Source organism: Bombus fervidus, chromosome 15 (genome assembly GCF_041682495.2).
Source record: "Bombus fervidus isolate BK054 chromosome 15, iyBomFerv1, whole genome shotgun sequence".
NCBI lineage: Eukaryota > Metazoa > Arthropoda > Insecta > Hymenoptera > Apidae > Bombus > Bombus fervidus.
The window spans coordinates 7,017,537-7,045,490 of NC_091531.1; the positions used below are offsets into that span (position 1 = coordinate 7,017,537).

The window sequence follows — 27,954 nt, forward strand, 5'->3', positions numbered from 1 at the left end:
CTCATAAACTCTCACAGAAGAATGTCGATGGCAAGAATTCGCTATGAAAACCGCTGGAATCATGATAGCTGATTCGAGGAATAGTAGAGGGGTCAATTGCAATAGGTTAATTGGTCCATAGCGCTACAGGGAGAATCATTGTCGTTTTTCAGATTCACAATTCGACCGAGAGATCGGTCGTTCTCTATTCCGTGAACCTAATGAGCACCGGAAGATACAGATGCGAGGTGTCAGCCGAGGCGCCATCCTTCCAAACGGTCTCCGATCACTCGGACATGCTGGTAGTGGGTAAGAAACGTTTACAGATCGTTGCATCAGTTGATCTTCCCCATCGCCAACCACACGGCAAACGTTTTTTACGTCCTAACAAAAATACCAAACGTCCTTTCTGCTTCCCTCTAGCATGACAGGTCCACGTAGATTCACTATTAGTTCCATCCCATTTACCATTTTAAAAAAATAAGTTAATTTTAACCTGTGTAGCTTCTTCCTCTTCTTTGTTTTTGCAGGATTTATATATAAACATAATATGTTTTAACTATTTTTCTATAATTTTCATCTTGATTTTATGCTTACCATCGTGAAGAACGTAAAGTTAGATACAAAATTTGTTGACTTTTATTTTTTACAGTAAATAGTAAGGTAAATAACTTTCTAGTAAAATAGCATACCCTGTGTAAGGCTATTTTTCCGCTTTATCATTTCATCACCTGGAACTATTTTTAATTTTCTTTTCATTTTCTGATCATTTTTTAATATTATACGAATATCTCATTCTTGCAAACATTTTGAGATTTGATATTAATTCAATTTACTTACTTGGCTTGTAATTTCGTGAAATTACATAAACACGTACCCTTACATAACCTTACTCTTCCGAGAATTTAAGTATCTCCGAGAGAAAAAAGAAAATGGTAAAAAACTTGCAGCCCTACCGGAAGACGGGCCCATTATCACCGGAAGGCCAGGAAGGCATCGTTATCAAGTCGGTGACGTGGTACGGTTCAATTGCACTTCGGCGAAGTCTAAACCAGCTGCCATGCTCAGCTGGTTCATCAACGGGGACCCTGTAAGTAACTTATACTTATAACTGTTCCTAGTACTTGTCAGAAGCCGTGAAATTCCGTGGGAAAAGTCCTGTGCGACATTTTTCTTATCGCTGCTTATCCGCTGTAATTACTCGCTTGCCATCAATTTCAACTTCTTTCAACACTGTCCACTGGACGCCACCGCAAGTATATTGATTTTCAGAATATAGCGTGATGTTAGATCAAGGAACGTTATTCCGTTAATTAGACAACCGAGGCGAATCGTTTCAAGCGGCTAATTGAAGTGCTATAAATGATACCGACGTGTTGCACATTCGTTTTATTAGAACACCGCCATCTATGAGCATCTTTAATGACTACATAACTCAAGTATCCCTTGTTTCCAATACATGGTAAACATTGATTCAGGAGCTTCCTGCATCTAACACAATTTTAATGCAAGAATTTGAGATAGTATAATTGAGAAATCGAAAGTATAACGATATGCTCCGAACACTAATTTTGGACATTTGATTGCTTAGAATCTAGAAGATTGCAGTTCGATTTTTTTCTAGTTGGAAACCAGGAAATTCTTTAAGGATACACTAAACTATGTATAAAAAGTCGATAAATGCATAATCGAGAAAAGGACCTAATAGGTTTCGTAATCAGATAGTTGAATTATTATGAAATTTTTCTATAAAAATTTTATAAAAAAAAAAAACAGAGGTTTGTAGGAATCCTTATTATTATTAATTCAATAAACCTAGAACCAAAGCAGGTACAGCCAATTTCCAATTTTGTCATGTGAATTCTTTTTCCAGAGAACCACTCAATTATTTATCCCTTCACCCAATTCGTCATTCTCTTTGTGCTCAGCCCGGTCTTTCTCCTAAAAGAACAATTGAACGAATCTTCCAGTCGACGTCCATTGCCTGTTCCATAAATAATTACCTAGTCCAGGTACTGGTCAAACACCTGTTAATAAATCATCATTGTGCTTTCACGTGCCTGCCATCTTTCGAAACGTTGCAGTCCCTCGAGTGCAGTCCAACTCGATCACAGGGTTAACGTAGCCGTAACTTATCCTGGTCAGGCTCGCTCGTCCAAAGTAGAATTGCAAATTCGACTTACTTCCCCTAAACACGCAGACACCTGCACGTGAAGAAGCAGACTTTTATATCTTTTTCTTTTTTTCTTTCTTGTTATTTTTGGTGGGATTCAGGTCGACACGCAATACTTGAGAGGGCCCCACATCACTGAGGTGGATCGCGAGGGTCTGGAAACCGCCGTGCTAGGTCTGGAGTTCCGTCTGCGTACGAAGCACTTCAAGAGGGGGGACCTGAAGATCAAATGCCTGGCAACGATAGCGACCGTATATTGGAAATCGAACGAGCACAGCATAGAGGGTGAAAAGCCCCTTAAGATGCCGGTCATGGAGAGCAGGGAGACAAGGGCGCAAGGCCATACGCACGCGGAACATATCTTAGGAGGTAAGCAATGGAACACGAGCTGCTCGGTCGGTATACAGTTGTTGGCGAAATTATTCGATCACTTGTCAAACCTTTCATGAGTATAAAAGTAGCTACAAAAGGAATTGACATTTCATCTTCATAACATCAAACTATTAAATGATGAGAAATTTAACATACTTTAATTTAATTAATTAGTACGTACATGCTATGGTAATCGCAATGGTTTGCCAGTAGTTCTTGTAGCCATTATATTATGCGTTATACATGAAACATTTTCAAATTGGAATAGCAGTATAATGACCAGTGTAGGAGCTTGAAACAAATTCGAGAATAATTGAGATACAGAGAAGGTATAAGATATTTAGTATAAAGATATATATATCAAGCTAACATTTTTTTATATATCGCTTTACGAATATTTTGCTCGGTTAGGAGCTTTTGCATACTACTGTATACACGTTGTAACGCGAAGTAGAATCATAAAAAAAAGTTATTATTCGGAACGGAAGGCATCGAAAATATAGAACGGCGGTTTTTCGTGGAAGCTTTCATTCTGAAGGAAAAGCATTCCGAAGAGATCGCTTAAGGACGCGTGCACTTGACGGAAAAGCATCAGTGGTTCCCATTTCTTCTCGTTTATACAGTCCCGTTGAAAATGCATTTAAAAATTGTTTCGATAGAAAATTATTTGGAATTTGTGAAATATTAGTTCGTTTTTCATTATTACTTAATTATTTATTGTTTTGTGTAATGAATTGTATTATATATAAATTAAATTCATTGGAAATTTAGATAATTCAATGATTTCCGTGCTTTGTTTTGAAGCCATATATCGATAAATAATTCTGTCGGTAAAGAAAACAGTGATTCGATAATTTATCGATTAATGAGTAACCTTTTCGATTAAAGTGAATGGGACAGTTAGTTTAGATATGTCAAATTCTTTTACAGAAACATGAGAACCGCTGTTATACTTCAGTTAACTCTTGGACAGCGAATTTGTGGATGGCGATGGCTAGGTCAACTTTGATACGGACATTTCACGTTTATACTTTCTAATGATATACTTGCGTGTTATCGTTTTATCAGATTATATATAAACAGTTTTATTTCTGGGATAAATATTATTATTACGTTGGGGTAAATATCGGAGAATTATATTTGAAAGTGTTATTAAAAAATCTATTATCGTTTCCCACACTTTATTTTTATTTTCATTTTTATTTTTATTTACTTCCTCGTATATTGTTCAGTATATTATACTAAAAATTCCGCAAAAATTATGGCTATAATAACTATAATCTAGGTGAAGGGTTAAACGCACACGTAGCACATTTTCAAACCACTTTCCTTCTAAGCCAAGTAAGGGAAAAAAGAAATTTTGTTGCTTTTAAAGAAAGAATAATTTTCCAGAAATATTCATAACTTTTCAAAATAAATACAACTATCTTAAGTCTATCATGACATCTACTAATTCTTTTCCATTTCCAAACAGATTTTCATCCCCTAGGACAGACTCCTAACCTATAAATGATCCTTTACCACCGAGGCATCAATCGTTAAGATCGATGCCAAGAAAAAAGGACCGTCTGTCCACGAGGAAATATCGAGACGAAATATCGTTAGGAAAAACTGTGACAACGAATCAGAGACACGTTCGTTTGCCGACAATTTGCTGACTTATGGTCACATGCCTGGCGAACGTCAGTAAACGTTTGTGTCAGTAGCCTGTGGATGCAATTCCCTTGCCAATATCGATCGAATTAAACCGACGATACGTTCCGATTTTTCACTCGATTTCCATCGTCCATTTTACTCTTTTCTCTCTCTCTCTCTCTCTCTCTCTCTCTCTCGCTCTGTCTCTATTTTATTTTATTTTTTCCTTGTCCCTGATTCGTCGACAAAAATTGCTCGTTGAGATTCATCGTGGTTCAATGCTTTTTCATTTCTGTTTCAGGAAGCGGAAGCAGCATGTTAGCGCCGTGTATCTTCCTGCTGATGACGAGTATATTGATTCTACGATAAGAAGGACACACACAACATGGTGCCGCGTCCTTTTTTGTGCTCATCCTTTTCAGGCCTCCAAAAACAAGTGTTATGGAGACCACTGGTGTACTAAATTATCCGTGTTGTTTCTATTTTTTATAATCGCAGTTAGTGGAGTTAGCGACGATATAGGCGAGAGAATATACTTAACAGAGATATACGTCAGTATATTAGAGATTAGAAAATGGGTGGACGCGTAAATTCGTACTTACTGAATCGGGTGTGTAAATCTCCCTGCATCTTGCACGGATTTTTTATACTTTCCATGTTTCGTTTTCTTATAGCTTATAGCCGTTTTTAACACTATAACGAAAGGCTAATTTCCAAATTGACGAACAATGATTTTTTTATACTTGTAGAAAAATCTAGTAACTTTAAATATATGAAAAACAAAAAGATTAAAGTAATAAATAGATAATTACATTAGTTATCTAACCCAAAATGCAAGATGACCATTGCAAATGCACAAAAATTCGTGTCCGATTGCATTTTTAATTTCGACAATAATATAAAATTGATTGTCAATATAAAAGTAATGAAACGTAATAAAAGTAATTAAACCTTGTATGATGTTAATGGAATTTAAGAAGTAACACAAAGTTAACGCTTATATGGCGGAGCTAGTGTCGCGTCAGCGGCGTCATAGTGTTAAATCCCAGATTCTCAAGCAAGATGCAAAGAGATGTATAGTCTCGTTAAAGAAAACATGATCATGGTTACTTAAAGAAACTATTCAATCGTTGATATAACACAAAGAGCAGAGTTTACAAATCTACGTTCATCTCAGCATCTTCAAACTCTCGAGAGTGCGAAATTGCAGCCCTTACGTACTTTTTTTCCTCTCCTTCGTCTCTTACTATTAAAAAAAATCGCAAGCATAAACGAACGATTAATAATCAACCGGAATGAATGAATGAATGAATGAACGAACGAGCGAACGAACGCCGAGTATATTTATATTCTAATTGTACACGAGTGTTTCTATCGTCCAGTCACGCGAGAGAACAAGCAAAGATTTTAGCCCCGGTGAGAGTGTTCTCTTTCGTCGTAGCTTTTATCAATCTAGTCGCTATTAATCAACAGAGATATGTTACCCTAGAAGTTATTGCGAGCCGTGTGTATGCGCGTGAATGTAGAGTGTGTTTTACCAAAGAACATTTTGCGCTAAATAACATTCCTAATTGTTAATTACAAGTGAAATACACAGGGTGGTATAAAAAGAAACCACTACCTGCATATCGTATTTTACTGTAAGAGCACTTTGTACATATGTACATAAATTGAACCGACTTTTATCTCTAACTTAACGTTCTGATAAATAAAGCGGCGTTTACGTCAATGGATCAGACATAAGTCTTAGTTTTATCAAAGAATAACTTCTTAATTATAAGATACTATGTTTGCGTGTCTATGTACTATTCGTACTGTAAACAAAGAAAATCATAATTTGGAAGTACTAGAAAGGCATCTTTCGGTGAAAAACTGATGTCGCTTGTTCTGTGGCTTGCAAGATTTAACCGGCGACTTGGCGAAGAATCTGGAAATCTTTTGTTCCCCAGGATTCCCTGTGTCTTCCACTTCTTCCCATTCAACGGACAGGGCCTTTGACTCCAGAATCTTTTCAGCAGTAGACCAGCTAAACCTGACAATATGCGGAAATCCAAATACTGGATCTACATTCTCGGACAACCACTTTTTAGTCTCCGGATCATTCGGATATCCGCTTCCATACTCGGTCGTTATCAACTCTTCGCGAAATTGCCAAGCTTTCAAAGCATGATCGCGCAAAACTTTAGCACAAATACTGGCAGCACTGACAATAGGATACGTCGAGTCAGCCTTCTTTGCGACAGTTATCTTTATATCCGGGAAAATCTGTTCCAACCTGGCCTGGTATTTCTGCGGTACGCCTACAGTGTCTACATAGATTTCTGTGATGTTTGCACCAGCTTCAATCACCAATTTGGCTAGTTCAATCGCGGAATTCATAGAAACTTCGTTCAGGGAGGTCTTGACACGACGGTACATGTTATTCGCGATAATGTTAGGGGATATGACATCCACAGCCCAACCTATTGTTTTGTGCTGCTTACAAATCTTGTCGAAAATTGCATCCCTCTGTTCTTCCGTCAAACTCTTGGAGTCTGCGCAACCTAAATCCACAAGAAGTTGCTTTTCTGATAAAGGTGCATAGGCAATCCCATAAACCATGGGTCCCAAGACTGGCCCACGTCCAGCCTCATCGATACCAAGCTGACATGGTTCATCCCGACACATTTGCGGTACCTAGAAGAAATTACAAATAAGGACTCAAGTTAGAGACTTGATTAGTTTGAAAAATGAATTATCTGTGAAGGAATTCAGAGTGTACTATTAAAATCATCAATGGTTTAACAATTAAACGATGTTTATTTGTAAGAAATTTATTCTATATTCTTGTATTGTAGTATATATATATATGTATATATCCATATACTGAATTGCTCCTTTCCAATCATACTTTTTATGGAATTTTGTATAATTTCACTGCTTTTACAAATGTTTTTAAAATACATGATATGTTTCAGGCTCCTCTAATAATGATTCTATAATCTTATTAGGTTATGTTTTCAAAAGAGCAACTACAAGTTACATAATTCCCAAACAGTTAGAAGCTGTTTTAAATACAGTCTATTATGCTATTCTTCTTTTAATTATTAACAGAAGGTCAAATTGATGATATGTTAATAGTTAATAGTTAACATTCAATAACCTATACATCACTATGATCTCAAGAAAATAATAATTGAAGTAAATGATAAGAAAACAGAAGCTCTTAGAGTAAATAAAACATATTGTTCATTTTTATATATACATACATCTGACAAGTGAACTCTATTGATACTATGATCCCAAGCTTTGAAATACGGGGTTAGGCTTTCTTTGCAGGTAATCTTACTATCTTTTTCAGAATTAACACAATTTTCTTCTAATTTCGTTTCTTCAACTTCATCTATCATTTTCTTTTCGTTCTCCATAACGTTCGCGCGTTTTTCCTCCAATATAACCTCAAAACCGAATGCCAGTATTTAGATTAACCGCCAAAATCGCAAACGTGAATATCGATAGGTCGTATCGAAGTATGATAAACAATTCTCTAATCCAAATGAGCATCACATTTTTAAATTGCTAGAGAATAATCTAGTCAAACTTAAGAAATTTACAATAATTAAAAATATTTTACAAATATTTAATTAGGTATTTCAATGATATTTTGAAGAAAGGAAAAAAATAGAATTATCTCGATGAAACTCATGTATCGATAAAAATTCGCCCAGTATCGACCTCGCACCAAGGGATTCTGACTACCTGTGTGCATGTGTACGCGTGTCCTCGGTAGAAATAGTTGATGACGCCGTGTGTTAGTAATATCGTGTGTCGCAAAATATAACCTCACAATAAAATGCTCGAATCCTTATCGGTATCATTAAAGGTCTCGTTCTTGAGAAGAATTTGATTTTACACAGTCGTGTTGGTCTGAGGACGCTCCGGCGTGCACGTTACACCATGAAAGTTATCGTGAAGAAGCTTCAAGGGAAAGAATGCGTTGTTGACGTGAGTAGACAACAGCTTGATTTCCATTTTTTCCATTTTCCATTTTTCTATTTACAACGAGAAACGTCGCGCGATATATCTATTCAATTGATGAGCCGTTGACGATGTTTCTAGAAATTTTTTTAACCTACAGATAGAATACTTTGCACATCTTAGGAGATTAACTTTTTGAATTTTTTTTATTTAGAGTAGTCTTAATAGGGTAACGTTAGTATCACCAACTGTTTTCGTTAATCAGGATTCCGTGACTGACAATAATAATCATTGGCATACATATTTTCTGAGTGGTATACACACTAATGATGGGTTGAAAATCATAGTGGTGTAAGTCAAGATTTTGAGAATTTGCACATATTGCATATACTTCAGCTTTTAAAAATATTGCCCTCTTAGCTTTGTAATTAACTAAGTTACAACTTTAATCTCTGCCACAATATAATTTTATGACTTGAAGAAATGTACTCAATCTTTTATAATAAACACAGAACACTATTTTATGAAAGCTAACAGTGGACTGATTTATGCTACTATAACTCTCAGATGTCTAAATTTGCATATTGATCATAGCTGTTGTCAGTTATTGCTTTTGTCAGTCTAAATTCCTGTTTATAAAACCTGTGTCATTGATTTTACTGTAACCTATTTTGTCATTGATTAAACAGGTTTCATGTCATTCTAAATAATTATTAATTAATTGTTTGTTTTTTAATAGATTACACCTTCAGACACAGTTCTTCAGTTAAAACATAAAGTCAGTGACCTCTTGGGCATAGATGTTCCTCATCAGAGACTGTTGCTTACGGGCAAGACATTAGCTGGTAAAATTTAAACTATAAAAAAAAACATTTGAATTTTAAGTTTGCAGTCTAACACAATAGTGTAAAAATATTTCAGATGAAAACCCATTGAGTTTCTATCCAGGAATCAAGGATGGGAGCAAGTTAAATCTTTTGGTTATTAAAAAGGCGGAGGAAGGGTCTAGCGAGGGAAGAGCTTCACACAGCAAATCTGGCATATATATCTTACGAGATGAAGTTTCTAGAGTTCTGAGGCATTATTACACAGAGTCAGAAACTGAGTCGATAACCAATGAGTTGATAAAAGACCTAAAGAATAAAGTGAATAACCTTAGTTACGATGATCTAGAACGATTAGCAACTGCACTTCTCCAGGACCAAGAGAATATAGCCTAAGAATAAAATTTCGGTTTTTCAACTTCTCTCGCTTATTATTTGATTATTGTAATACACTTTTATTTAATTAGAAAGAAACGTTGCCTCATTATATCCTGATAACCAGTAGTATATTTTAAATAATCGTAAATAATAAGACGTGTAAAGAGCAAGATATAGATGTATTAAAAGGTCGATTTTATTAAATTTATTAAAACGTACATAAAGTATAGTAATAGTAACTGCAGTTTAATAAAAAAAAATAGATCAAAGGTCTCAAGGATCGGCCAAGTCCAATTGGCGAAAGTATCGCGCAACTAGGCATATAAATAAATTCAGTGCCCCTATTTCATGTACTTCCAGTTTCTTCTAAAAAAATAAATAGAAAAAAGGGAAGAAGCGGGTAAAGTTAAGATCAATAAGGAGAGGGCCTCAACTTTGTGTATCTGATTTTAATGAAATTTTAGGGACTGTAATAAATTCTTTTTTCTGTGTTCACTGATAACATTAAATACAAAAATAATAAATTCAACAAAGAGTGAAAATGTTAACATGTTCATGTTAGTTTTTATGCAATGTATTAAATATAAATTATTCACTTTATGGCAAGTACTATCCTAAAATATTTATAATAATAATATTAATAATTAATTTAGAAGTATGTATTTAAGATATGCAGACTCAGAATTTTCATTTAAATCGACACTGGAGTTGGGGTTCTCTCCTTATTATAAGATACGTTAACTACAAAACAATTAGTAAGCGATTTATATGTTTTCTTTTAATACAAATGATAATTGTATCTTTCTTTTTAGACTACTTCTTTAACTCACTCCCTGATTTATGTCAATGGCAAATTTAATATACGCAATAAAACTGATTTGTTAAAAAATAAAGGACAGTGTTATTTGTAATCCATTATTACCGATTTTGCACGCATGACAGAACAGGTTCTAGCCAAAGAACGCAGACAAGAACATGTTCCTGGAGTTAGTGGCATTTCTAGAACAACTAGCAATGCATATATCCATTGACCCAATTTGTACTCAATCTTTTTCAACGTTTCCATGTGCTCAACTAAATATTCTAATATTTGTTCTACCATTGGTTGGTTTAAAGAAAAAATAACATCCAATGTTGGAGAAACCCGTATATTTTCTTCATCATTACCTGAACAGAATTTGATCCAACCTTTCTCATCATCAATACTTGGCTGTAAGATTAAAATGTTAACAGTAATATTAAAACATGCAACTAGTAGAAAAGTACTTTAATATATACCATATCGATCTTTGGAGGTTTCCATTTACGTTTCAATGTCTGAATTTCATCTTTCAATTGACTTATGTATAGTCTGATATTGGAAAAGTCTGACACTTGACATAACTGCCAATCAAGCGTAGGGCCCAGCCATGGTGGTGCCTCCATGCAGCCTGATAACTTATAAGGTTGTGTTTACATGATTATTATACATTATCCAAATTCTGGCTAGTGTACAATTCATACTTCTTTTACAGATGATATTAAAGCATCCATTTGCAAACTTACAGGTTCAATATCAATCGTAGGTTTTTTAAAATGTTTTCTATCAATGTCAGCTACTACAATATCAGCACATTTCTGTGTTTCTATTCTGTAGTAATATTATATAAAATTCTTTATTCTCGATTACTAATTATTAAAAATATTTTTTTATGATTATTTTCTGGAAACTTACTTACATTACTCTTTTTATATATTCTTCTCCGGAAGTTGGAGGCAAGGACAAATTAATATCCTCGTCAATTTCTCCAACATCGAAAGCAGGTTGTCTTAAATAATCTGTCATTTTGTTTATTGTTTAACAGATAGGTACTTCCAATTTTCATTCGATAAGATTAATTTTATTCGTGGGAGACAACATTTATGTTAGTATATTTATAGGTTATATTGTTTCTTTCAGATTAGGTTATGGTCACCCTTTAATATAAATACCAAGGATCATGACAGTTGCAACTAAAATTTAAAAAGTTGCAATATAGGCAGTGTAAAAAAATTATGCATTTTTGTATTTCAAAATGACAATAAACGCTTTGTTAAAGTTGCCGTTTTATTTAATAAAAAAGGAATACTAAGAAAAAGAACTTTTTATTTTTAACATTAAGCTTTTAGCTTAATACATTCGGTTTTTACGATTTTTAATTGCTTATAATCTTTTTATTTTTTATAATTTTTGAAAAGAAAATATGAATAATCCAATTTTTGCTTCCTGCATTCACATTTACATAATTAATGAAAAACGCGCAACACCTGAATTTATGATCCTCAATTTCTTCGAATATATGTATATTTTGTCCAAATCGATTGAATCATTAAAAAGAAATATATTGTTTAAATTGTCTACCACATTACGAGTAATAAATGATATATGTATATATATAGAACTATGTATGTATGTTGTATTGTTGGGTAACATACGTCTTTTATCATACAGGATATATATGCCCGTCTGAGTTCAAGCCAGGTCGGTAAGTACAAGTACACCCACATAGGTGGGTACGTCTGAGTAAGTCCATGATCGAGTCATTTGTGTAATCATAGTCGTGTTTGTGATTCACAGTGTGTAAGGGATAAGGAGACGTCTTTTGGAAGTTGTATACATTGTATCTTTACATATAGTTGTATATTTGTAGGAAGCGCTTAGAGCCGAAGCACTAACGAAAAAGTCTCGCATGCTATAGACCTCTGGTGGCAGAGTGAGGAAAGTTGCCACAGCAAATAGTTCTATTTGACGAATGATGTCGCTTTGACGGCTTTGCCTTTATCCATGCACGTGTGTTTGCGTATTGCACGGATCATTCGATTTTTGGCGCACAACTAGGTAAGAACTCTCGAATCTACCATAAAATCATTACTCCAATATAACCTATAAACATCCTATCGAGTAATTTCTAATAATTCTAAGAATTTTTCCAACATCCGCTACTATCGCAAAATAATCGAAGTTTCTTTTGTCTCAATTGCAAGTGCTTCGTCTCTATTTTTCCTGTTATCTTTCTTTTTCCCCTGTTAATCGTTTCTTATTTTTATTGCACAACTAACATTAATAAGTTAGTTATTTTTATCGGGTAATTTTAAATCTGGCCGTAGAAGAAATTCGAGAAATGCAATAAGAATCACGGTTTCTGTATCCCAGGCCCACTATATGTGTCTTTCTCTTTCTTCTTCTATCGCCTTGTTTTGTCTCCCTCTTGCCTATGTATCTCTTCGTCGCACTCATTGGTTGGCTCATGTAACGAACCGTTTACGGCAGTGGAAGTTTTTCAATTTTCGAATTTGACATTACTTCGCTCCGATCTTACTTTCTAACGCACGTGTGATCGTGTTCCTAACCTCCGGCTTACATAACACGTATCTTGTACCACGTATCTCATACCACGTTGAAACGACGCTCCAAGTATCTAATCGAATTTCAGACGAATCATGCCGTCCGACGCAAAAAAGAAACAGCAACAGAAAAAGAAGGAAGCAGCTAAAGCTCGTCAATCAGGCAAGAAGCCACCTCAGAATAACCAGAACAAGACTGTGGAGGATGGTAAGGAGTCCAGTCCTGGAGCGGGAATCATTCAAAATGGAACCAATGGGTTGCCTGTTAGTGCAGAAGGTAAAATTAGAAGTCTTTAAAAGGCAAAAATGTATTCAAAGGTCTTGTAATTGAGAGTTTGATTCATTGATGTTATTATAGAGGCACTGTGTATAAAACTGGAAGCAGATGCAAGATTGAATGCTGAAGCACGTTCGTGTACAGGATCATTGGCTTCACACCCCCGAAGTCGTGATATAAAGATATCTAATTTTTCTATTACTTTCCATGGCTGTGAACTGCTGCAGGATACTATGTTGGAATTAAACTGCGGCAGACGTTATGGCTTGCTTGGACTTAATGGCTCTGGGAAATCTACTTTATTAGCTGTACTTGGAAATCGAGAAGTTCCTATTCCTGATCAGATTGATATTTTTCATCTGACCAGGGAAATGCCTGCTAGCGATAAAACAGCTTTAGATTGTGTGATGGAGGTAGATGAGGAGCGTATACGATTAGAGAAACTGGCAGAAGAGCTAGTAGAATGCGAAGAAGAAGATGCTCAAGTATGTTCTTACTTTGTATATCTTGCTTTTTTTACTGACACTTAATATTTAACAGATTGTATCTAAATAGGAACAACTCATGGATGTCTATGAAAGGTTAGAGGATATGTCCGCTGATACGGCAGAAGCTCGTGCTGCTCATATTTTACATGGTTTGGGTTTCACTGCAAAAATGCAGAAAACACCTACCAAAGATTTCTCTGGAGGTTGGCGAATGCGAATTGCTCTTGCAAGGTTAACTATCTAATTATCTGTGAATAGAAGAGTTTGCATATGTATACAGTGATCTATTAAGGCTGTTTTATTCTGTTTCAGAGCTTTATACGTGAAACCTCATTTATTATTACTGGATGAGCCTACCAATCACTTAGATTTGGATGCTTGTGTATGGTTGGAAGAAGAATTGAAAACATACAAAAGAATTTTGGTCATTATTTCTCACTCACAAGATTTCCTCAATGGCATCTGTACAAATATCATCCATGTCAATAAAAAGCAACTAAAATATTATGGTGGTAATTACGAAGCGTTTGTGAAGACAAGGTAAATTGAAATTAGACATAACAAAAAGATCAACGAAACTTAAATTCTTGTTAAATACAAATGAGAATATTAATATGAATTCTCTATGTTAGAATGGAATTACTGGAGAATCAAGTGAAGCAGTATAATTGGGAACAGGATCAAATTGCACACATGAAGAATTATATAGCTCGATTTGGACACGGATCTGCAAAACTAGCAAGGCAAGCACAATCTAAGGAAAAAACACTGGCAAAGATGGTAGCACAAGGTCTCACAGAAAAAGTAGTCAATGACAAAGTACTGAACTTCTACTTTCCCTCTTGCGGAACTATTCCACCCCCTGTTATTATGGTTCAAAACGTTAGTTTTCGTTACAACGAAGATTCACCTTGGATTTATAAAAATCTAGAATTTGGTATAGATTTAGACACCAGAATTGCATTAGTTGGGCCAAACGGAGCTGGAAAAAGTACTCTTTTAAAATTATTATATGGAGATGTAAGTTCCAATTAACCACCATCTACGGAAATTAAAAAAGGAATATTTATGTATACAAAATTACATATTAATTTATAATTACAGTTAGTTCCAACTAGTGGTATGATACGTAAGAACAGTCATCTTCGAATCGGGAGATACCACCAACATTTACATGAATTATTAGATCTAGATATGTCGCCTTTGGATTATATGATGAAAGCCTTCCCTGATGTTAAAGAACGAGAAGAAATGAGGAAAATCATTGGTCGTTACGGATTAACCGGTCGTCAGCAGGTATAATTATTTATAAAAGCTTAAGTATCTATCATTGAGGTTCAGAAAGTAATATTTTCTTTTTGTGTGTATAGGTATGTCCAATAAGACAATTGTCCGATGGTCAACGTTGTAGAGTGGTCTTTGCATGGTTAGCTTGGCAAGTGCCTCATCTATTACTGCTTGACGAACCGACCAATCATTTAGACATGGAAACAATTGATGCATTAGCTGATGCAATTAATGATTTTGATGGTGGAATGGTGCTTGTGTCTCACGATTTCAGATTAATCAATCAGGTATATACTGCCGTTTAAAAAGACTAGGTATATAATCCATTAATCATTTGATTATATAATATCTATTCGTTTTATTAGGTGGCAGAGGAAATTTGGGTCTGTGAAAATGGTACAGTCACGAAATGGAGTGGAAATATATTAGACTACAAAGAGCATCTGAAGACCAAAGTGCTTAGTGACAACCAGAAGAGACAAAAGGAGATGCACAGAAGCAAATAATTTGAATAATGTGTAATATGCTTTGTCCAATTTTTTTCCAAGTATATTTTCTCTCTCTCCGTTATAGTAATCTGTCCTTGTTGTTTCGGACATCTTTGTGTCTATTACTGAGTTTGCGCTGCTGTGTAGCGTTTATCAGTAATCGAAGATTTTTTAGTTAATTTATTTAAATAATGAGCAGTGAATTACTCTGTAATAGCTGGCGATATCGATTCATGGTGGATGTTTGCCATGTTATTAATTTAGAGATCCGACATTACTACTGTACTACGAAAAATTATAGATTGCACATATATATACATATATATATGTTTACACACATGTATATGTATATGTATGTATATATATAAATAGATTACTTAAGAGAACTACATAAATAAAACACGTTTAAGTATTATTAATACACAACAAATACTCGAATTCTTTTCTTGCAATTTAGCTTTATTATAAAGTCGTATTTAGCTATAAATTAATTTGATTCTTGGTATATAAAAAAATATATGGATGTGTACAAACAGTTATAAATACTTAATATAATCGATAAAACGACACGATTTCTCTCGAATAGAACTTTTTATCTGACATTATACATAAATACTTTGATCTAGTATTAACATCATGGAAGACTAAAGTCTCACGGATATCCATATCACAAGAAGTAGTATATCTCTGGTTCTTTCGTCGTGAAAAATGTTTAAATCTATATATATTATATATCTTACAATATTTTTTAATACGCCACGGAAGTAATGTATGCATTTTTGTAACAACTATGATTACATGAAATGTAATACACTGAATATTGTCGATAGAAAACTCGAAGTTGCACTATTGGGTTTTGGACCTTGACATAATAAAAAAAGGAAAAGAAATACATAATATGAAACACTTTGTAATGCTGCGTATACCTTCAATTTCACGTAGAGCCTAATAAAGCCTAGTATAAGGACCCAAAACCATGAGAAACATAGAAACTGTAAATACTGGTGAAGATTCTTGTGGATTAGGAGATAAACTGAAGGTCAAACTGGTGTTGAAGCTGGAACAGAACAAGCCACCTCCTGTGCCAGTGCAGCATTCCTTAAGATTGATAAATGGGAATCCATATCACTTAAAGCTTGATCAATAAATGCTAATTTTCTAGCATGACTCTTGGACACTCCATGCTTAGTCACCAATGCCAGGTGTGTAACAGCCAGTACCAATGCTGCTACTCTGGCTTCCAATAATCTTGCATCTAATGGTGGATACAAGCTTCTAACCACATCATCAACTCGAGGTGGAATACGTCTGGCAACCTAATGAATACAAATATACAAATTCTTAGCATTGAGTGTTACTATGGAATAAGGAAGTATACACTTACATCCACTATCTCCAATGGGACAGTTTTACTGTTTACTGTGCCTGCAATAGCAGTAAGACTGGAAGCCAAAGCATGGCACGATCTTAATACAGCAATACATAGTGGGGCTAAACCAGTAGCATCATCAACCCATCTGTATTATCCATAAAATTTCACCATTGAGTAACTAATTCAGAGTCTCATCTCTAGATATTAACAAACTCTCTATACCTCTCTGCACCCGCTAACCATTCTTCGCTTTCCCAAACATCTAAGCCTAAACCAGAGAAATTTTCTCCCTCTAGCAAGTCTGAGCTTAGATCTGGAGAGTCTTTCTGATTCTGAAATGTAATTGTACAGATTTAACCATGTTTCATAAGAGAGAATATACAATATATATATATGACTTATAGTATACAACTTACATAGTAACATCTTTGTCTTTTACATATAACTAATAATACTAAGAGTGCACCAAGGAAAACAGCAGCAAGTGCACCAAGTGCAACAGCTACTACTGTTTCCATTCCTGTAGCACTAGTTGTGGGACCAGTGTTACTTATAGACACCGGAGAACTCATTTTTCAGATGAGTTTGACAATTCAATTACTTCGTTCAAATGAACCTTTTAATTAACTAAATCCTTTTAAATAGTTCATGAATACTGTTTCAACTATTTTTCTTGTGTCAAAACTGTAAACAGCGTCGAGTTTCCCGGTGACAGTCGGTGGGAGGCGGAGACTGTCACGAATCTTAAGCTCTATTCATAAAAAATAATTTCTGATTGTAGCTTTTGTAAGTCACGTTATGTAATTCGGGAATCACATTAACAGGTGGTTTTGTACTATTCCATGCCTATACAGAGGAAATCTATGAAGAATATGACCATAATCGGTAAATCTGTAAAAAGTGGAAAGTAAATATATAGAAAAATTTTTATAATGAAGTATTAAATAAGTTCTCCTCTTTTCTCATTTTGTTTATTTAAAAATTAGAAGGAATTTTTGGTAGGAATTTCTTTACTACATTTTTAGAAGTATGTTTTTATGGATGTATACACATTTTTGGATCTGTGTGATTATTTTCTTATGAAAGTTAATATCTAGGGAATTCTAACAAATACTAAAACTATGAACGAATGTTAACAGTTATCCCATTTAATTTACAAAAAATATTTAGTATTTATTTATTACGCGAACATAGCTTTTATAGTTTCGGAAAGATCATTTTTTTAATAACAATGTTTCCTTAATGGTAATAATAACATTTATAAAATATTAATACGTAGATTTATTTTTTAATCGATGTTTAAAAGTTCATCGAATTTTTGGAAATGATCGATCTTGTGATTTATGATATTAATAAACGAAAAGATAACTTTTGAAAGTAGGAATTTAAAAACTTTTGTTTTAGAGTGACAATTAATTTCTGTAATTACTTATCAATTAAACTTATTATTTTAGAAATTCAAACATCTAAACTTGTATTTCCTGAAGCCTCCCATTTTAATTCTTATATATGTATAATTACTCTATATTTTTTAACAATTTTATAATTACAATTTTTTTAAATATAGAATGCAATTTATTTCTTTAATTATATTTTCTATAAAATTCTATTCAATAAATAATCATTACCGAAATCTTAAAAGCATCGATAACAAAATTTGAATCATCATAACTTTTTTATAAACTAATGAAAAGGAAATAATAAATAAAACAAATAATTCAATAGCAAAGGAAAAATGATTTATCAATCGATCAGCCAATAATTATAATCATATTATAATACTTGGCAGCACTGTTGCGAAATGAAATAATTCAGTGCATTTCATAGTCATATGTTTTCTGTCATGAAAGAGTTGCTGTCAAATTTAGTGTCATTCGTGAATATTCTGTAAGTGAAAAGGCAAGATTATCACGAACGATTTCGCGACAAGTCCACTCTGTTCAACTTGCGTACTCATCAGTATTTACGTTGCCGAATTTTGAAGAGAATATAACCTATCTTTCTTAAAGTTGTAAATTTCTTTTTTATTCGGTTACCAGGTAAGGTAATACATTGAACGTGATATCCAAGCAATACAATACATTTAAAAATTTAAGAAAATCAACGTTTCAAGTTATCACGTGAAATGTAATTTCTATACATTTTTTAGTTCAGTGTGAAATTTAAACAAAAGGTGTCACACTTGTCCAAGAGTCAACATAGAAAAGTTTTGTAAAAAGGTGTTCAGAGAAATATATTTTAAAACAGAGAGGTTAAAAAGTAAAGGTCAATTGATTAGAGAATTAGAAAGAATTCACAAAACATTTTGTATACAACATGAATAGGACAACGAACAGTGCAACAGCGAGACTGAAGCAAGACTACTTACGTCTTAAAAAGGATCCTGTACCATATGTTGTTGCAGAGCCAGTACCCTCGAATATATTAGAATGGTATGTGTTTTAAGTGTTTTTGTATATTAAGAGATAATCTGTTATACATAGTGACTTATAAAAGTATTTGGACATTTGCCTTAGGAAACTTTTATGTATATTTGTATATGTTGCATAAAACATTTTGAAATTTCACAACACACTATGATAAAATTTGAAACTGATTAAAAAATGATTAATAAACTAATGAACTGATTAATAAACATATATCTAATAAAATGTTAATATACAGAATGTACAGCCATCTTAAACATATAATAAACATTAAAGATGATCTTAATATGAATCCCCCAAAGAAAATTCAAAATGTTTTCTATAACATAGTATATTCATAAAAAGTTTCTATAAGCATTCTAATATTTTTGTGAGTCATTATAAATGCCTATACATAGATACTGTATGATGTTTTTTAGGCATTATGTTGTGAAGGGTCCAGAAAAAACTCCCTATGAAGGAGGATTTTATCATGGAAAACTTATATTTCCAGCAGAATTTCCATTCCAGCCTCCTAGCATTTATATGACTACTCCGAATGGCAGATTTAAGGTCAATACAAGATTGTGTTTGTCTATTTCTGACTTCCATCCTGATACATGGAATCCAGCGTGGAGTGTATCTACTATTCTTACAGGATTACTTAGTTTTATGGTATGTAATTAGTCATTAATAATTAAATTAAGTTCTAATATATCCAATACTAATGTATTGTCTTATGATAGATTGAAAATAGCCCTACCATGGGTAGTATCAATACATCTGATCACGAGAAAAAACAATTTGCTGCACAGAGTTTAGAGTACAATTTAAAGGACAAGTTGTTCTGTGAACTTTTTCCAGAAACTGTTGAGGTATCATTAATATTACAAAATGATATACTTTTGATCCATACCAAATAGATCAGTAGAGGAATTTATGTTTCATAGGCAATAAAAGCAGAATTGGAACACAGAAAAGAATTAGAAAAACAGGCAAGGCATCAGACCACGGCTTCAGAAGTTTCGTCGCTGTTACGCGATCAACTACAAAGGGATCAAAGTCCATTGTACAGTGTGCTCACCAATCTTGTTGTCATTATAGGATTCGCAGCATTTGCTTTCACAGTAAAGTACGTATTATGGAGCGTCGCCATGGAATAAGTGAACGAAAAATGAATGCATAGCATACTTTTCGATAAAGGAAAAAGAACGAGGAAAAATGTTGTGATAACGATGCGTGCAGATCTTGATGAAAGGTATTAGAAACTGATTTGGGGCTGTTTGTCCATATCGAATCTACGTGGTACTATTTAACCTCTTAGTTTTCGAGTATGCTGGTCCACCACACGGGCGTTTAATAGATTTTTATAACAAAGTTACTTGTAAAATACGAGTTGTGTATTATATTCGCAAATTTTAAATGTGGTAATCGCGAAACTACGGTAACAATCCCCGAAAGGATTCTACCTGTGAGCGTTTATCATGAAACAAAATGTCACTCAGTTCTTTATCCAGTTGTAAAGAGAAAAAAGGAAGAAAAACAAATCATAACGCTGTTAATTGATTCGAATCGAATTTCGGATTAACATTGGCTTTCAGTCAAGTTCTGTTATGCGAATTTCCAAAGTGTAGTTCAACTAACCTGAACTATAAATATTTTGTGATTATTTGAACAATTATGTAAGTACATGGTACAAGGATATAAGAAGGGGATAGAGGGAAATTGAAAGAGATAGAGTAATAAGGTAAATTCGTGGGAGCTTCCCAATGCTATAAGTAAATCAGCGAAGATTCAAATCTTGCTACTGCTTTCTATTCTTGATCTTTCTTTCCATACATCCACAACGGACTTTTCGCACGATGCTTCAACAACAAAAAAAAAAACTTCCCGAATATGTTTACAAATAATTAGAAGTTCGTCTCTGCGATGTGCCAATGAGAAACTAAGTCAAAATTTCTAACTGAATCGAACTAAGCTTAGTAGAGAATAGCTTGTATCATTGATGAAACGTGCCGATATTGTAAATACGTGTAGTAGACTAGTAAGACGTGTGCAATAGTTAAAAAGAAGCAAAGAAATTCAATAGATCAGTGTCAGTATTCATTGTTTAACTGTTTCGAGAGATAATTTTAGAGAAATCGATTCTTTGAATATACATGTTGTGTGTTCTCAGCTTGCTCAGAAGTTTCGTTCGAATCGGTTATCATCGCTTTATTGGACGTAGTGTACTTTTCCTGTCACCCGGCGTGATTGAAAAAAGGAAGAAAAAAGAAAAAGAAAATGAGATTTGATTGTAACTCGCAGATTAACACATTACGATTGTACTTTACCGAGTAATTAACAATTGGTAATGTGTACGAAACTATATTCATAGAAACAGAACTGACATATAATCCGTGAAACGATATTTATGTTAAGGAACTGCGTCGGTTTTATTTATGGATTAAAAATAATGTAATACTTTTTCTACACGAAAAAAGATGTCTATTTTTTTGTTTCCTTGCTATTCGATATGTTTGTTAAAAAAAAAAAAAAAAAAAAAAACAAGAAAAGAAAAAGGAAATAATTTAAAATTTTTAAATATTTAATGTACAAGCTGATTAATTTACTTAATTTTAAGAATTCAAATACTTCCAATATTTTAACAACAAATTTAGTGAACAACCAGTGTAGTACACCCAGAATGATTTATTAACACTGAAATACGAAAATTGAAATACGAACAGAATTTGAAAATGAAACTTTCGCGCTCTTTTTCGTCAATGTCCTCGCGCCATCTTGAAATGCAATGTGTTTAAAAGCAACTTCTACGTTCTAATGAGTATTTCTTTTTCTGGTGCGTTATTTTTACAAAGAAATGATCGTTTTCTCTTCCAATTAGATTAATTTTGTTCAATTATTGATAAAAGAGGAAATCATTCACTTTTAATTATAAAACAAAATCTGAAGTAAGTTGTATTTTCACTTGTTATCGACATTCATTATAATTTTCTGCCTCCGTATAAAATTTACAAATGTATATTAGTTACATAACTTCTATTCACTCGTATACATGAAAAACTACTTTTATTTTATTACTCAATGTGTAAATAATATATGATTATAAAATATAGCTACCTTATATTAGGCGAAAAATTGTGGTTGTAGTTTAAGATTGACACTTACAGATGTCGACGTGATACAATTTTCGGATCTATTTTTCGTCACACAATTTACGCTTTGTGTATCATCTATTTCCTTTTTATATACAGACATATAATATACTATAATAAATAAAGAAATAGTCATCGAATTTTTTATATATGTAAAGCATATCACAACGATGCTAATATAATTACATGTCTTATTTGACTTACATAGTCACAATATCGAACACGCAGAAAAATGCAGTATACTAGAGAAATTTAAAAGAAATATTTATATTTCATTATTAGTTTTCAAATATTCAAGAACATCTTATTTCTCGAATCCAAATATCCTTTTTGAAATAATTTTTTAACTTTAATTTCGTATTTTTAATTACAGCTTCGATTTACGATTTGAAGAATATTTGGCTGAACTTCGTTTTGGGGCATAACGAATTTATAACTTCTTTTGAGTTTGATGTGATAGTTTCTAACAAGCTAAATCCAAAAATGTTTTAAAGCGCGAAGATTATTAAAAATTAGCATAAGTTATTTTTAAAAAATCACAAATTTGATGTCCTCTAGAATAAAGTTCATTGGAATAATATTAAATATTTTTATAGAGTATTACCGAGTATTATCGACTATCGATACACCTGATGGGTTACGATTAAAATTCGATCGACATACATATGTGTATGTGTATGTAGCATCTTCGAGGATTGTTTAAAGAACCATTCAACGGTTTGTCGATCGAAAAGGAAGAAAGGGAATGGGAGCAGTGGCAGTTTACCGGGATGGTAAACAGTTAGAATTTTCTTTCAATGCTCCCTTGTTTGAGTGCGGTCGGGAGGAAGGATGCATCCTGTGAAGCCGTCTTTTACTTTCGTACCGATTCTACGTTTACTCGTTTCTGCCTCTGGAGCCGTGTACTCGGAATTCGAACGTAGATGAATGAATATCAACTAGAATAATAAACGAAGAATATTTGAATTATGATAATTTGAGGAATTAATATAATTAATATAAACAATGTAAGGGAAGCCTGAACTAACAATTCTTTATTTTTTAACCAATTTTATATTTTTTTTAAGAAATGTAAAGTAATTTGGTTTTGAAATTAAATAAGTTTGAGATTAGATTGGGCGCCGTTTCTTAATTTTGAGCGTTGGCAGTCAAGCTTACCAGATTTCTAATTTTTACTGACTACATTAGGAGGAGAGTATTGTGTTTGGTCTTAATGTATGCATGTATATGTGTATATGCATATGTTTATATATATATGTTTATTCGAATTCCTGTAATTTAAAAATGCCTTAACTTTAATCAATTCTAACTTTACAGGTCTCAATCGATTCATGCCCGTCATAGTAGTGTTGTAGGCTATGTAGCATATTAAAAAGGCAAAATGGCGGGAGATAGAAATTGCAAAAAAGAAGTTCATGTGCCTAAATCGATGAATTTAGGAAAGGAATGTGGCTATTGCTTTTATTATAGCACATTTAACTGTAGGTTTTCGACGATATCAAAGAGGTTTAAATAATATAAATATTAGAATAAAATAACACCTGACTACGTAAGACTAAAAGAACAAAGAAGAGAGATGTATGTGTTCAAAAACTTAGAAATATGAGGTACATATTCATTGTGGTTTGACTCCCACATTGACTAAAAACTGATAATAATTAATAGGTCTATTTGAAGATTTGATGTTGTTGCACTCGACATACTATTAATTGCAAATGGTATATAGTCATAATAACCATTAAATTTTGTAAATACTGTGGGCGTTAGGTTACTTATCTATAAATTCGGTAACTATATACTAGTTATTTAAAAATATCTGAATGTGTATGTACTTCATATTTCTACATTTTCATAGTTCTTCATATTTCTAAGTGAAATACATACATCTTGTATTTTTATTTTTCTAGTTTTGCGTAATCGGGTACCATTTTATTTTAATACTTATCTTACTGGTAATAGAAGTTTTCAGTAAGTAATGTCTAATTTTTTAATATGAATAATTCCAAACTTTCAATGTAAGTAATTCGCAACATTTTCCTCTCTCCAACATAAACAATTCCTAATTTCTAATATAACTGAAATGCATCTAGGTTAAATATTATTTTAATGTTCTAATTTTTTCTTTTCCGCTCAAAGTCACAGATTTTTAATGACTTCAAGAAATCTTTGAGGTAAATCAAAATTTCGTGGCATCCCGTGTTGCTTGCGTGAGCTTGCACAATAGTGCAGCTGCCTCGAAAGCTTCCTGTACACCAGTTTCACGAAGATCCGTCTTAATCTATGAAAATATGCCGCAAAAGAAGCAAACAGCAATTTATTTAACCAAGAAATAATAAGGAAGTCGTTCATATGCTCCTTCTCTAGTGATCCCAACATCCCTTTTCCCGACTTCTTTTCGCCTGGAGACCGCCTCCTGCAAGTAAATCATCGAACCAGGCGCCAGGATGCTTTGGTCATGCCTGAAATCCTGCGAAAATAAGACGCACATGTCCGCGACGTGTCTCTATTTCATTCTATATCCTTAGATATAATATAAATCTATATCCTTAGATTTACATCGATTGGAAAGATGGTAATTAGAAGGAGCAATGTCTAGTGAATAAGTTGGCTGCGGCAAGATCCCAACCAACACTCATTATGATGCCTTTTGTCATAGAAGCAGTATGTGGCCAAACAATTGTTTAGTGTCCAGACAATTGGATCTTGTATAAAGACCCAACATTATTCTATGAAGGAATTCAATTTTCTGCATTTCTGTGTTCTATATTTTATGTTGTCAGATTTAATCTAAGTTTACTAAACTTTCAAATTTGTAACTAGATATTACTATACTTTTTTTCATAACAATATTTGCAGTTAAAATACTTCAGCCACAAGCTAGTATTATACTGAGAAAATAATTCTTTTCATGTTTATTAACAATTCTGTTCACAATTTTGTAAAAAAGATGTCAAATATTTATTAATTACACTATATCAGAAGGAAGCATGCAGTTAACAATCCTTCAAAGGGTCATTTTGTATAAATTGGTACAAGATGCAGCAGTGTGATTTAGAAGGTCGTGAGTCGATTAGGAACAGTTCGAGGAAACCGTTCCTGGTATCCATTTCCTCAGCAGTCGAAAAAACGATTTCAAAAATAATTAACTGGCGGGGACGAGCTCATTACGCGGCTTAATTAGTTGCCACTGGTATTTGTGTTCCTCGAGAATGCCACAGGAAAGCTTGACTAAATCGGCTACCGAATTATGTATGTCGATGTTCCCGCTTAGAGAACGCGCCTTTTATTAAGTTACCCCGCCTCCGGTTTTCAGCTGGGACCGTTTCCTGTAATACTTTTTCCGTCCAAACTGAAATGCTTCTTTGGCCAAAAAGTATCGTTAATGTCTTAATAAATAAATATTAATAAGATATTATTAAGAAAATCAGATTGAAAATCTAATTAGATTTCTGTTTTTATAGATTATGAAAGGAAATTAATCTTTTCTATAAAAGAAAATTATGATTGATTGGCAGACTATGTATTTATGAGGAACTTGAAGGTGTAAAAATGTATCGTCAGCACATAGCATGCAAAATTATATAAAATATTTAAAGTATACAACTATCTTTTCAGTTATAGGTGCTTATAGAAATTTAAATTTACATAAATATTCACTTATTCAAATCATACATACGGATCATAGTATACAATTTATAATTTAATTAATTATGACACTTGCAAGATTGAAAATACCTAACTAAATTGAAAATCTTATACACCTATGATTTTCAGTCTGCCCAATGATACATGGATATGCAACTTTTAAGTAACGCTGCGTTATTGAAGGTTCAGTTAGAGAATGGATGAAAATTTCGCCGGTTTCTATTTTTATCGACATATGCCTGCGACGAAGTATAACCAGCAGGGTGGTTCCTTTGCCGGTGTATTTACCTTCGTCCCATTGGAGTGGCGCAGCCCGTCGCAAAACGGTTTACTGGCCGCGTAAAACGGAGCACCGTGCCATTGGATCGCCTCTATACAGATATATATACATGGTGTGCGAGTGAGGAGAGTGGAGGAGGTGGTGGTCGTACTTGGCACTAACGACGGACGATTCATCATCCTGGGGGAAAACGAAAGGAGTGACAGAAATTGCGGTGATTTAGTAGGAAAAGACAGAGAACAGATGTTTAACCTTTCCACCGTATCTAGCCCCTGCATAGCCTCTATCTGCCTACTCGACCGTCCACCTTGTCAGCTTCCAAACGTTCTTCGTTTCAAGTATATATCTATCTTGTGCTGATTTTTGGACAAGACGAGAAATTGCTAGATACTGGATGAAACATTAGAGTTTCAAAATTAGGAAACTTATGGTAAACTTACTGATTTATTGGAAATTTATTGATTACTGACTTATTGGAAAAGATTTATACTTATATGGAAAACTTACCTTATTATGTAATGAGTAGATATTATCTTCACATGAATCTTACCTTGAAACTTATTCTAAATACTTTGCTGCAGATTTTAATCAACGTAAGCCTAGAGCAAGTTCCCTAAATCTTATCTGATACTATAATTTTTGGGCGGTTTTCGTTATCAATGAATATATAACACTATCAATGTATTAAATTAAAAAGTCTTCTATCCACGAAACGGAGAAGAAGAAACAGAAGAAGAAAATGAAGTAGAAAAACATAGTACAGTCACGGACGCCGATGGCAGGATTTCCATCGAGTTCTCGCGTTCGTAAATAAACCGGTGAAGCGTGGTGGGTCGCTATGTTTAGGTTAGGTGGTTTCTCAGATTTCTGGGATCACCATGGGAGAATGTGACAGGTCTTCCAGCTACCGGTCGGCTGCTTTACGATCACAAGTACGCTTCCAATTCACTGACGACTGCGTTTTGAAAAGAGAAAAGTGAAGAGATAGCAGCTACTCTTTTTTCCCTTCTAAGAAAAAATCTTTCTTGGTATTGTAATACGTATCTATATTCGCGGCTTCGAAGTCCCTTTGTACAATTGAATTAATATTATTAACCTAATTCAATAGTAATAAGATTGGTAACCAAAACAATCAACATTGTACAAGTGTATTTTATAGACTATAAGCTAACTGACTGTTCTTTTTGATGCGTAATTGCAAAATCGGGTTGTGCGATAGAAATTTATAATTTAGAACCCGGTACATATCAATGCAATTGGTGACTTATGGTATAAAAGCATCGAAGAAGTTTATCTTTCCGAAGGGAACATCGAATCAGGTAATGTATTGAACCGAACTTCTACCTTTATTCAAAATTTATTTCAAATTTTCTCTCAATTAAACATTATAGGTGAAAATGAAACAAACATCAGGAATTGAATTGAAAATTTCGCCAGAAGAAGTAAGATATCCTTCTAACATGGAAGGGAAATAGGGAAGTAACTAGTATCAGATCAGTTAGTAAATTATTATGCAAATGGCTGGAAGAGATCTATTTTCTCAACGGAAGCATTAAACTAGGTACCACATTCAGGTAGACCTCTGTCCTCGAATCTTAATCTATTCATACAACACGATTATTCAAAATTTATTAAAAATCCCCTCTTAATTCAACGCTATAAATCAGAATGAAATAAACATAAGAAATCGAATTGAACATTCCGTTAGAAGAAATAAGATTGTGTGTCCTTCTAATATGGAAGAGGAATAGTGGAGGGAATAACATGTCGAAAAGATCGAAACGAACATCCGGTGTATGTTGATTGGCCAAAAGATTGGCGGTTGACATCGTTTTTAGCCAATCGGACAAACTGGGCGTCGCTAGTTGCCGTTTCC

The 27,954-nt window shown here is 33.6% G+C and overlaps 7 protein-coding genes and 2 long non-coding RNA genes across 15 annotated transcripts in view; 5 read left to right on the top strand and 4 right to left on the bottom strand.

Annotated features, from left to right (window-relative positions):
* The window catches only part of LOC139994936 (uncharacterized), a 70,760-nt gene extending 64,870 nt beyond the window's left edge, over nt 1-5,890 (top strand). Inside the window, exons 3-8 of one of the 3 annotated variants that reach the window (XR_011801809.1) lie at nt 153-288; nt 930-1,069; nt 2,254-2,521; nt 3,455-3,643; nt 3,999-4,222; nt 4,461-5,890. Coding sequence is in view for 1 of the 3 variants with exons in the window: in XM_072018024.1 (XP_071874125.1) it covers nt 153-288; nt 930-1,069; nt 2,254-2,521; nt 4,461-4,528 (612 nt within the window). In the remaining 2 variants the exon portion in view is untranslated. The remainder of the gene's footprint in view (nt 1-152; nt 289-929; nt 1,070-2,253; nt 2,522-3,454; nt 3,644-3,998; nt 4,223-4,460) is intronic. The other 2 variants (XR_011801808.1, XM_072018024.1) reach the window with 2 other exon arrangements.
* LOC139994934 (ribonuclease H2 subunit A) lies at nt 5,778-8,036 on the bottom strand. 3 transcript variants are annotated; one of them, XM_072018017.1, is made up of 3 exons: nt 7,898-8,036; nt 7,408-7,596; nt 5,778-6,835 (listed from the first exon to the last, which is right to left on the bottom strand). In XM_072018017.1, the coding sequence occupies exons 2-3, from the start codon at nt 7,564-7,566 to the stop codon at nt 5,990-5,992; spliced, it is 1,005 nt and encodes a 334-aa protein (XP_071874118.1). In that variant the 5' UTR covers nt 7,567-7,596; nt 7,898-8,036; the 3' UTR covers nt 5,778-5,989. The 3 variants fall into 3 exon arrangements, with proteins under 3 accessions (XP_071874118.1, XP_071874120.1, XP_071874119.1); XM_072018019.1 differs by lacking the exon at nt 7,408-7,596 and having other exon boundaries at nt 7,898-8,020; XM_072018018.1 differs by lacking the exons at nt 7,408-7,596; nt 7,898-8,036 and adding an exon at nt 7,050-7,346.
* On the top strand, nt 8,008-10,211 carry LOC139994940 (ubiquitin-like protein 4A). Its single transcript, XM_072018029.1, has 3 exons — nt 8,008-8,143; nt 8,856-8,961; nt 9,038-10,211. Exons 1-3 carry the CDS (start codon nt 8,096-8,098, stop codon nt 9,334-9,336), a joined length of 453 nt encoding a protein of 150 aa, XP_071874130.1. The 5' UTR covers nt 8,008-8,095; the 3' UTR covers nt 9,337-10,211.
* Gem2 (Gemin 2) lies at nt 9,493-11,947 on the bottom strand. 2 transcript variants are annotated; one of them, XM_072018025.1, is made up of 6 exons: nt 11,773-11,947; nt 11,037-11,310; nt 10,864-10,948; nt 10,597-10,755; nt 10,241-10,528; nt 9,493-9,684 (listed from the first exon to the last, which is right to left on the bottom strand). In XM_072018025.1, the coding sequence occupies exons 2-6, from the start codon at nt 11,141-11,143 to the stop codon at nt 9,592-9,594; spliced, it is 732 nt and encodes a 243-aa protein (XP_071874126.1). In that variant the 5' UTR covers nt 11,144-11,310; nt 11,773-11,947; the 3' UTR covers nt 9,493-9,591. The 2 variants fall into 2 exon arrangements, with proteins under 2 accessions (XP_071874126.1, XP_071874127.1); XM_072018026.1 differs by lacking the exon at nt 11,773-11,947 and having other exon boundaries at nt 11,037-11,453.
* Nucleotides 11,734-16,125, top strand: LOC139994929 (ATP-binding cassette sub-family F member 2). 2 transcript variants are annotated; one of them, XM_072018011.1, is made up of 9 exons: nt 11,734-11,822; nt 12,771-12,958; nt 13,040-13,443; nt 13,514-13,677; nt 13,759-13,986; nt 14,079-14,466; nt 14,551-14,742; nt 14,817-15,020; nt 15,099-16,125. In XM_072018011.1, exons 1-9 carry the CDS (start codon nt 11,749-11,751, stop codon nt 15,237-15,239), a joined length of 1,983 nt encoding a protein of 660 aa, XP_071874112.1. In that variant the 5' UTR covers nt 11,734-11,748; the 3' UTR covers nt 15,240-16,125. The 2 variants fall into 2 exon arrangements, with proteins under 2 accessions (XP_071874112.1, XP_071874113.1); XM_072018012.1 differs by lacking the exon at nt 11,734-11,822 and adding an exon at nt 12,017-12,175.
* Tmem98 (transmembrane protein 98) lies at nt 15,660-17,503 on the bottom strand. Its single transcript, XM_072018028.1, has 4 exons — nt 17,010-17,503; nt 16,816-16,925; nt 16,606-16,738; nt 15,660-16,537 (listed from the first exon to the last, which is right to left on the bottom strand). Exons 1-4 carry the CDS (start codon nt 17,163-17,165, stop codon nt 16,262-16,264), a joined length of 675 nt encoding a protein of 224 aa, XP_071874129.1. The 5' UTR covers nt 17,166-17,503; the 3' UTR covers nt 15,660-16,261.
* An 859-nt stretch (nt 17,504-18,362) lies between these two features.
* LOC139994938 (ubiquitin-conjugating enzyme E2 J2) lies at nt 18,363-20,713 on the top strand. Its single transcript, XM_072018027.1, has 5 exons — nt 18,363-18,632; nt 18,743-19,025; nt 19,439-19,673; nt 19,745-19,873; nt 19,949-20,713. Exons 2-5 carry the CDS (start codon nt 18,910-18,912, stop codon nt 20,159-20,161), a joined length of 693 nt encoding a protein of 230 aa, XP_071874128.1. The 5' UTR covers nt 18,363-18,632; nt 18,743-18,909; the 3' UTR covers nt 20,162-20,713.
* Nucleotides 20,714-24,924: 4,211 nt separating this feature from the next.
* Nucleotides 24,925-26,720, bottom strand: LOC139994944 (uncharacterized). Its single transcript, XR_011801818.1, has 3 exons — nt 26,629-26,720; nt 26,087-26,468; nt 24,925-25,502 (listed from the first exon to the last, which is right to left on the bottom strand). It is a non-coding gene; the product is annotated as an uncharacterized lncRNA (long non-coding RNA).
* LOC139994945 (uncharacterized) lies at nt 26,389-27,912 on the top strand. Its single transcript, XR_011801819.1, has 2 exons — nt 26,389-26,508; nt 26,660-27,912. It is a non-coding gene; the product is annotated as an uncharacterized lncRNA (long non-coding RNA).
* The last annotated feature ends 42 nt before the right edge of the window (nt 27,913-27,954 follow it).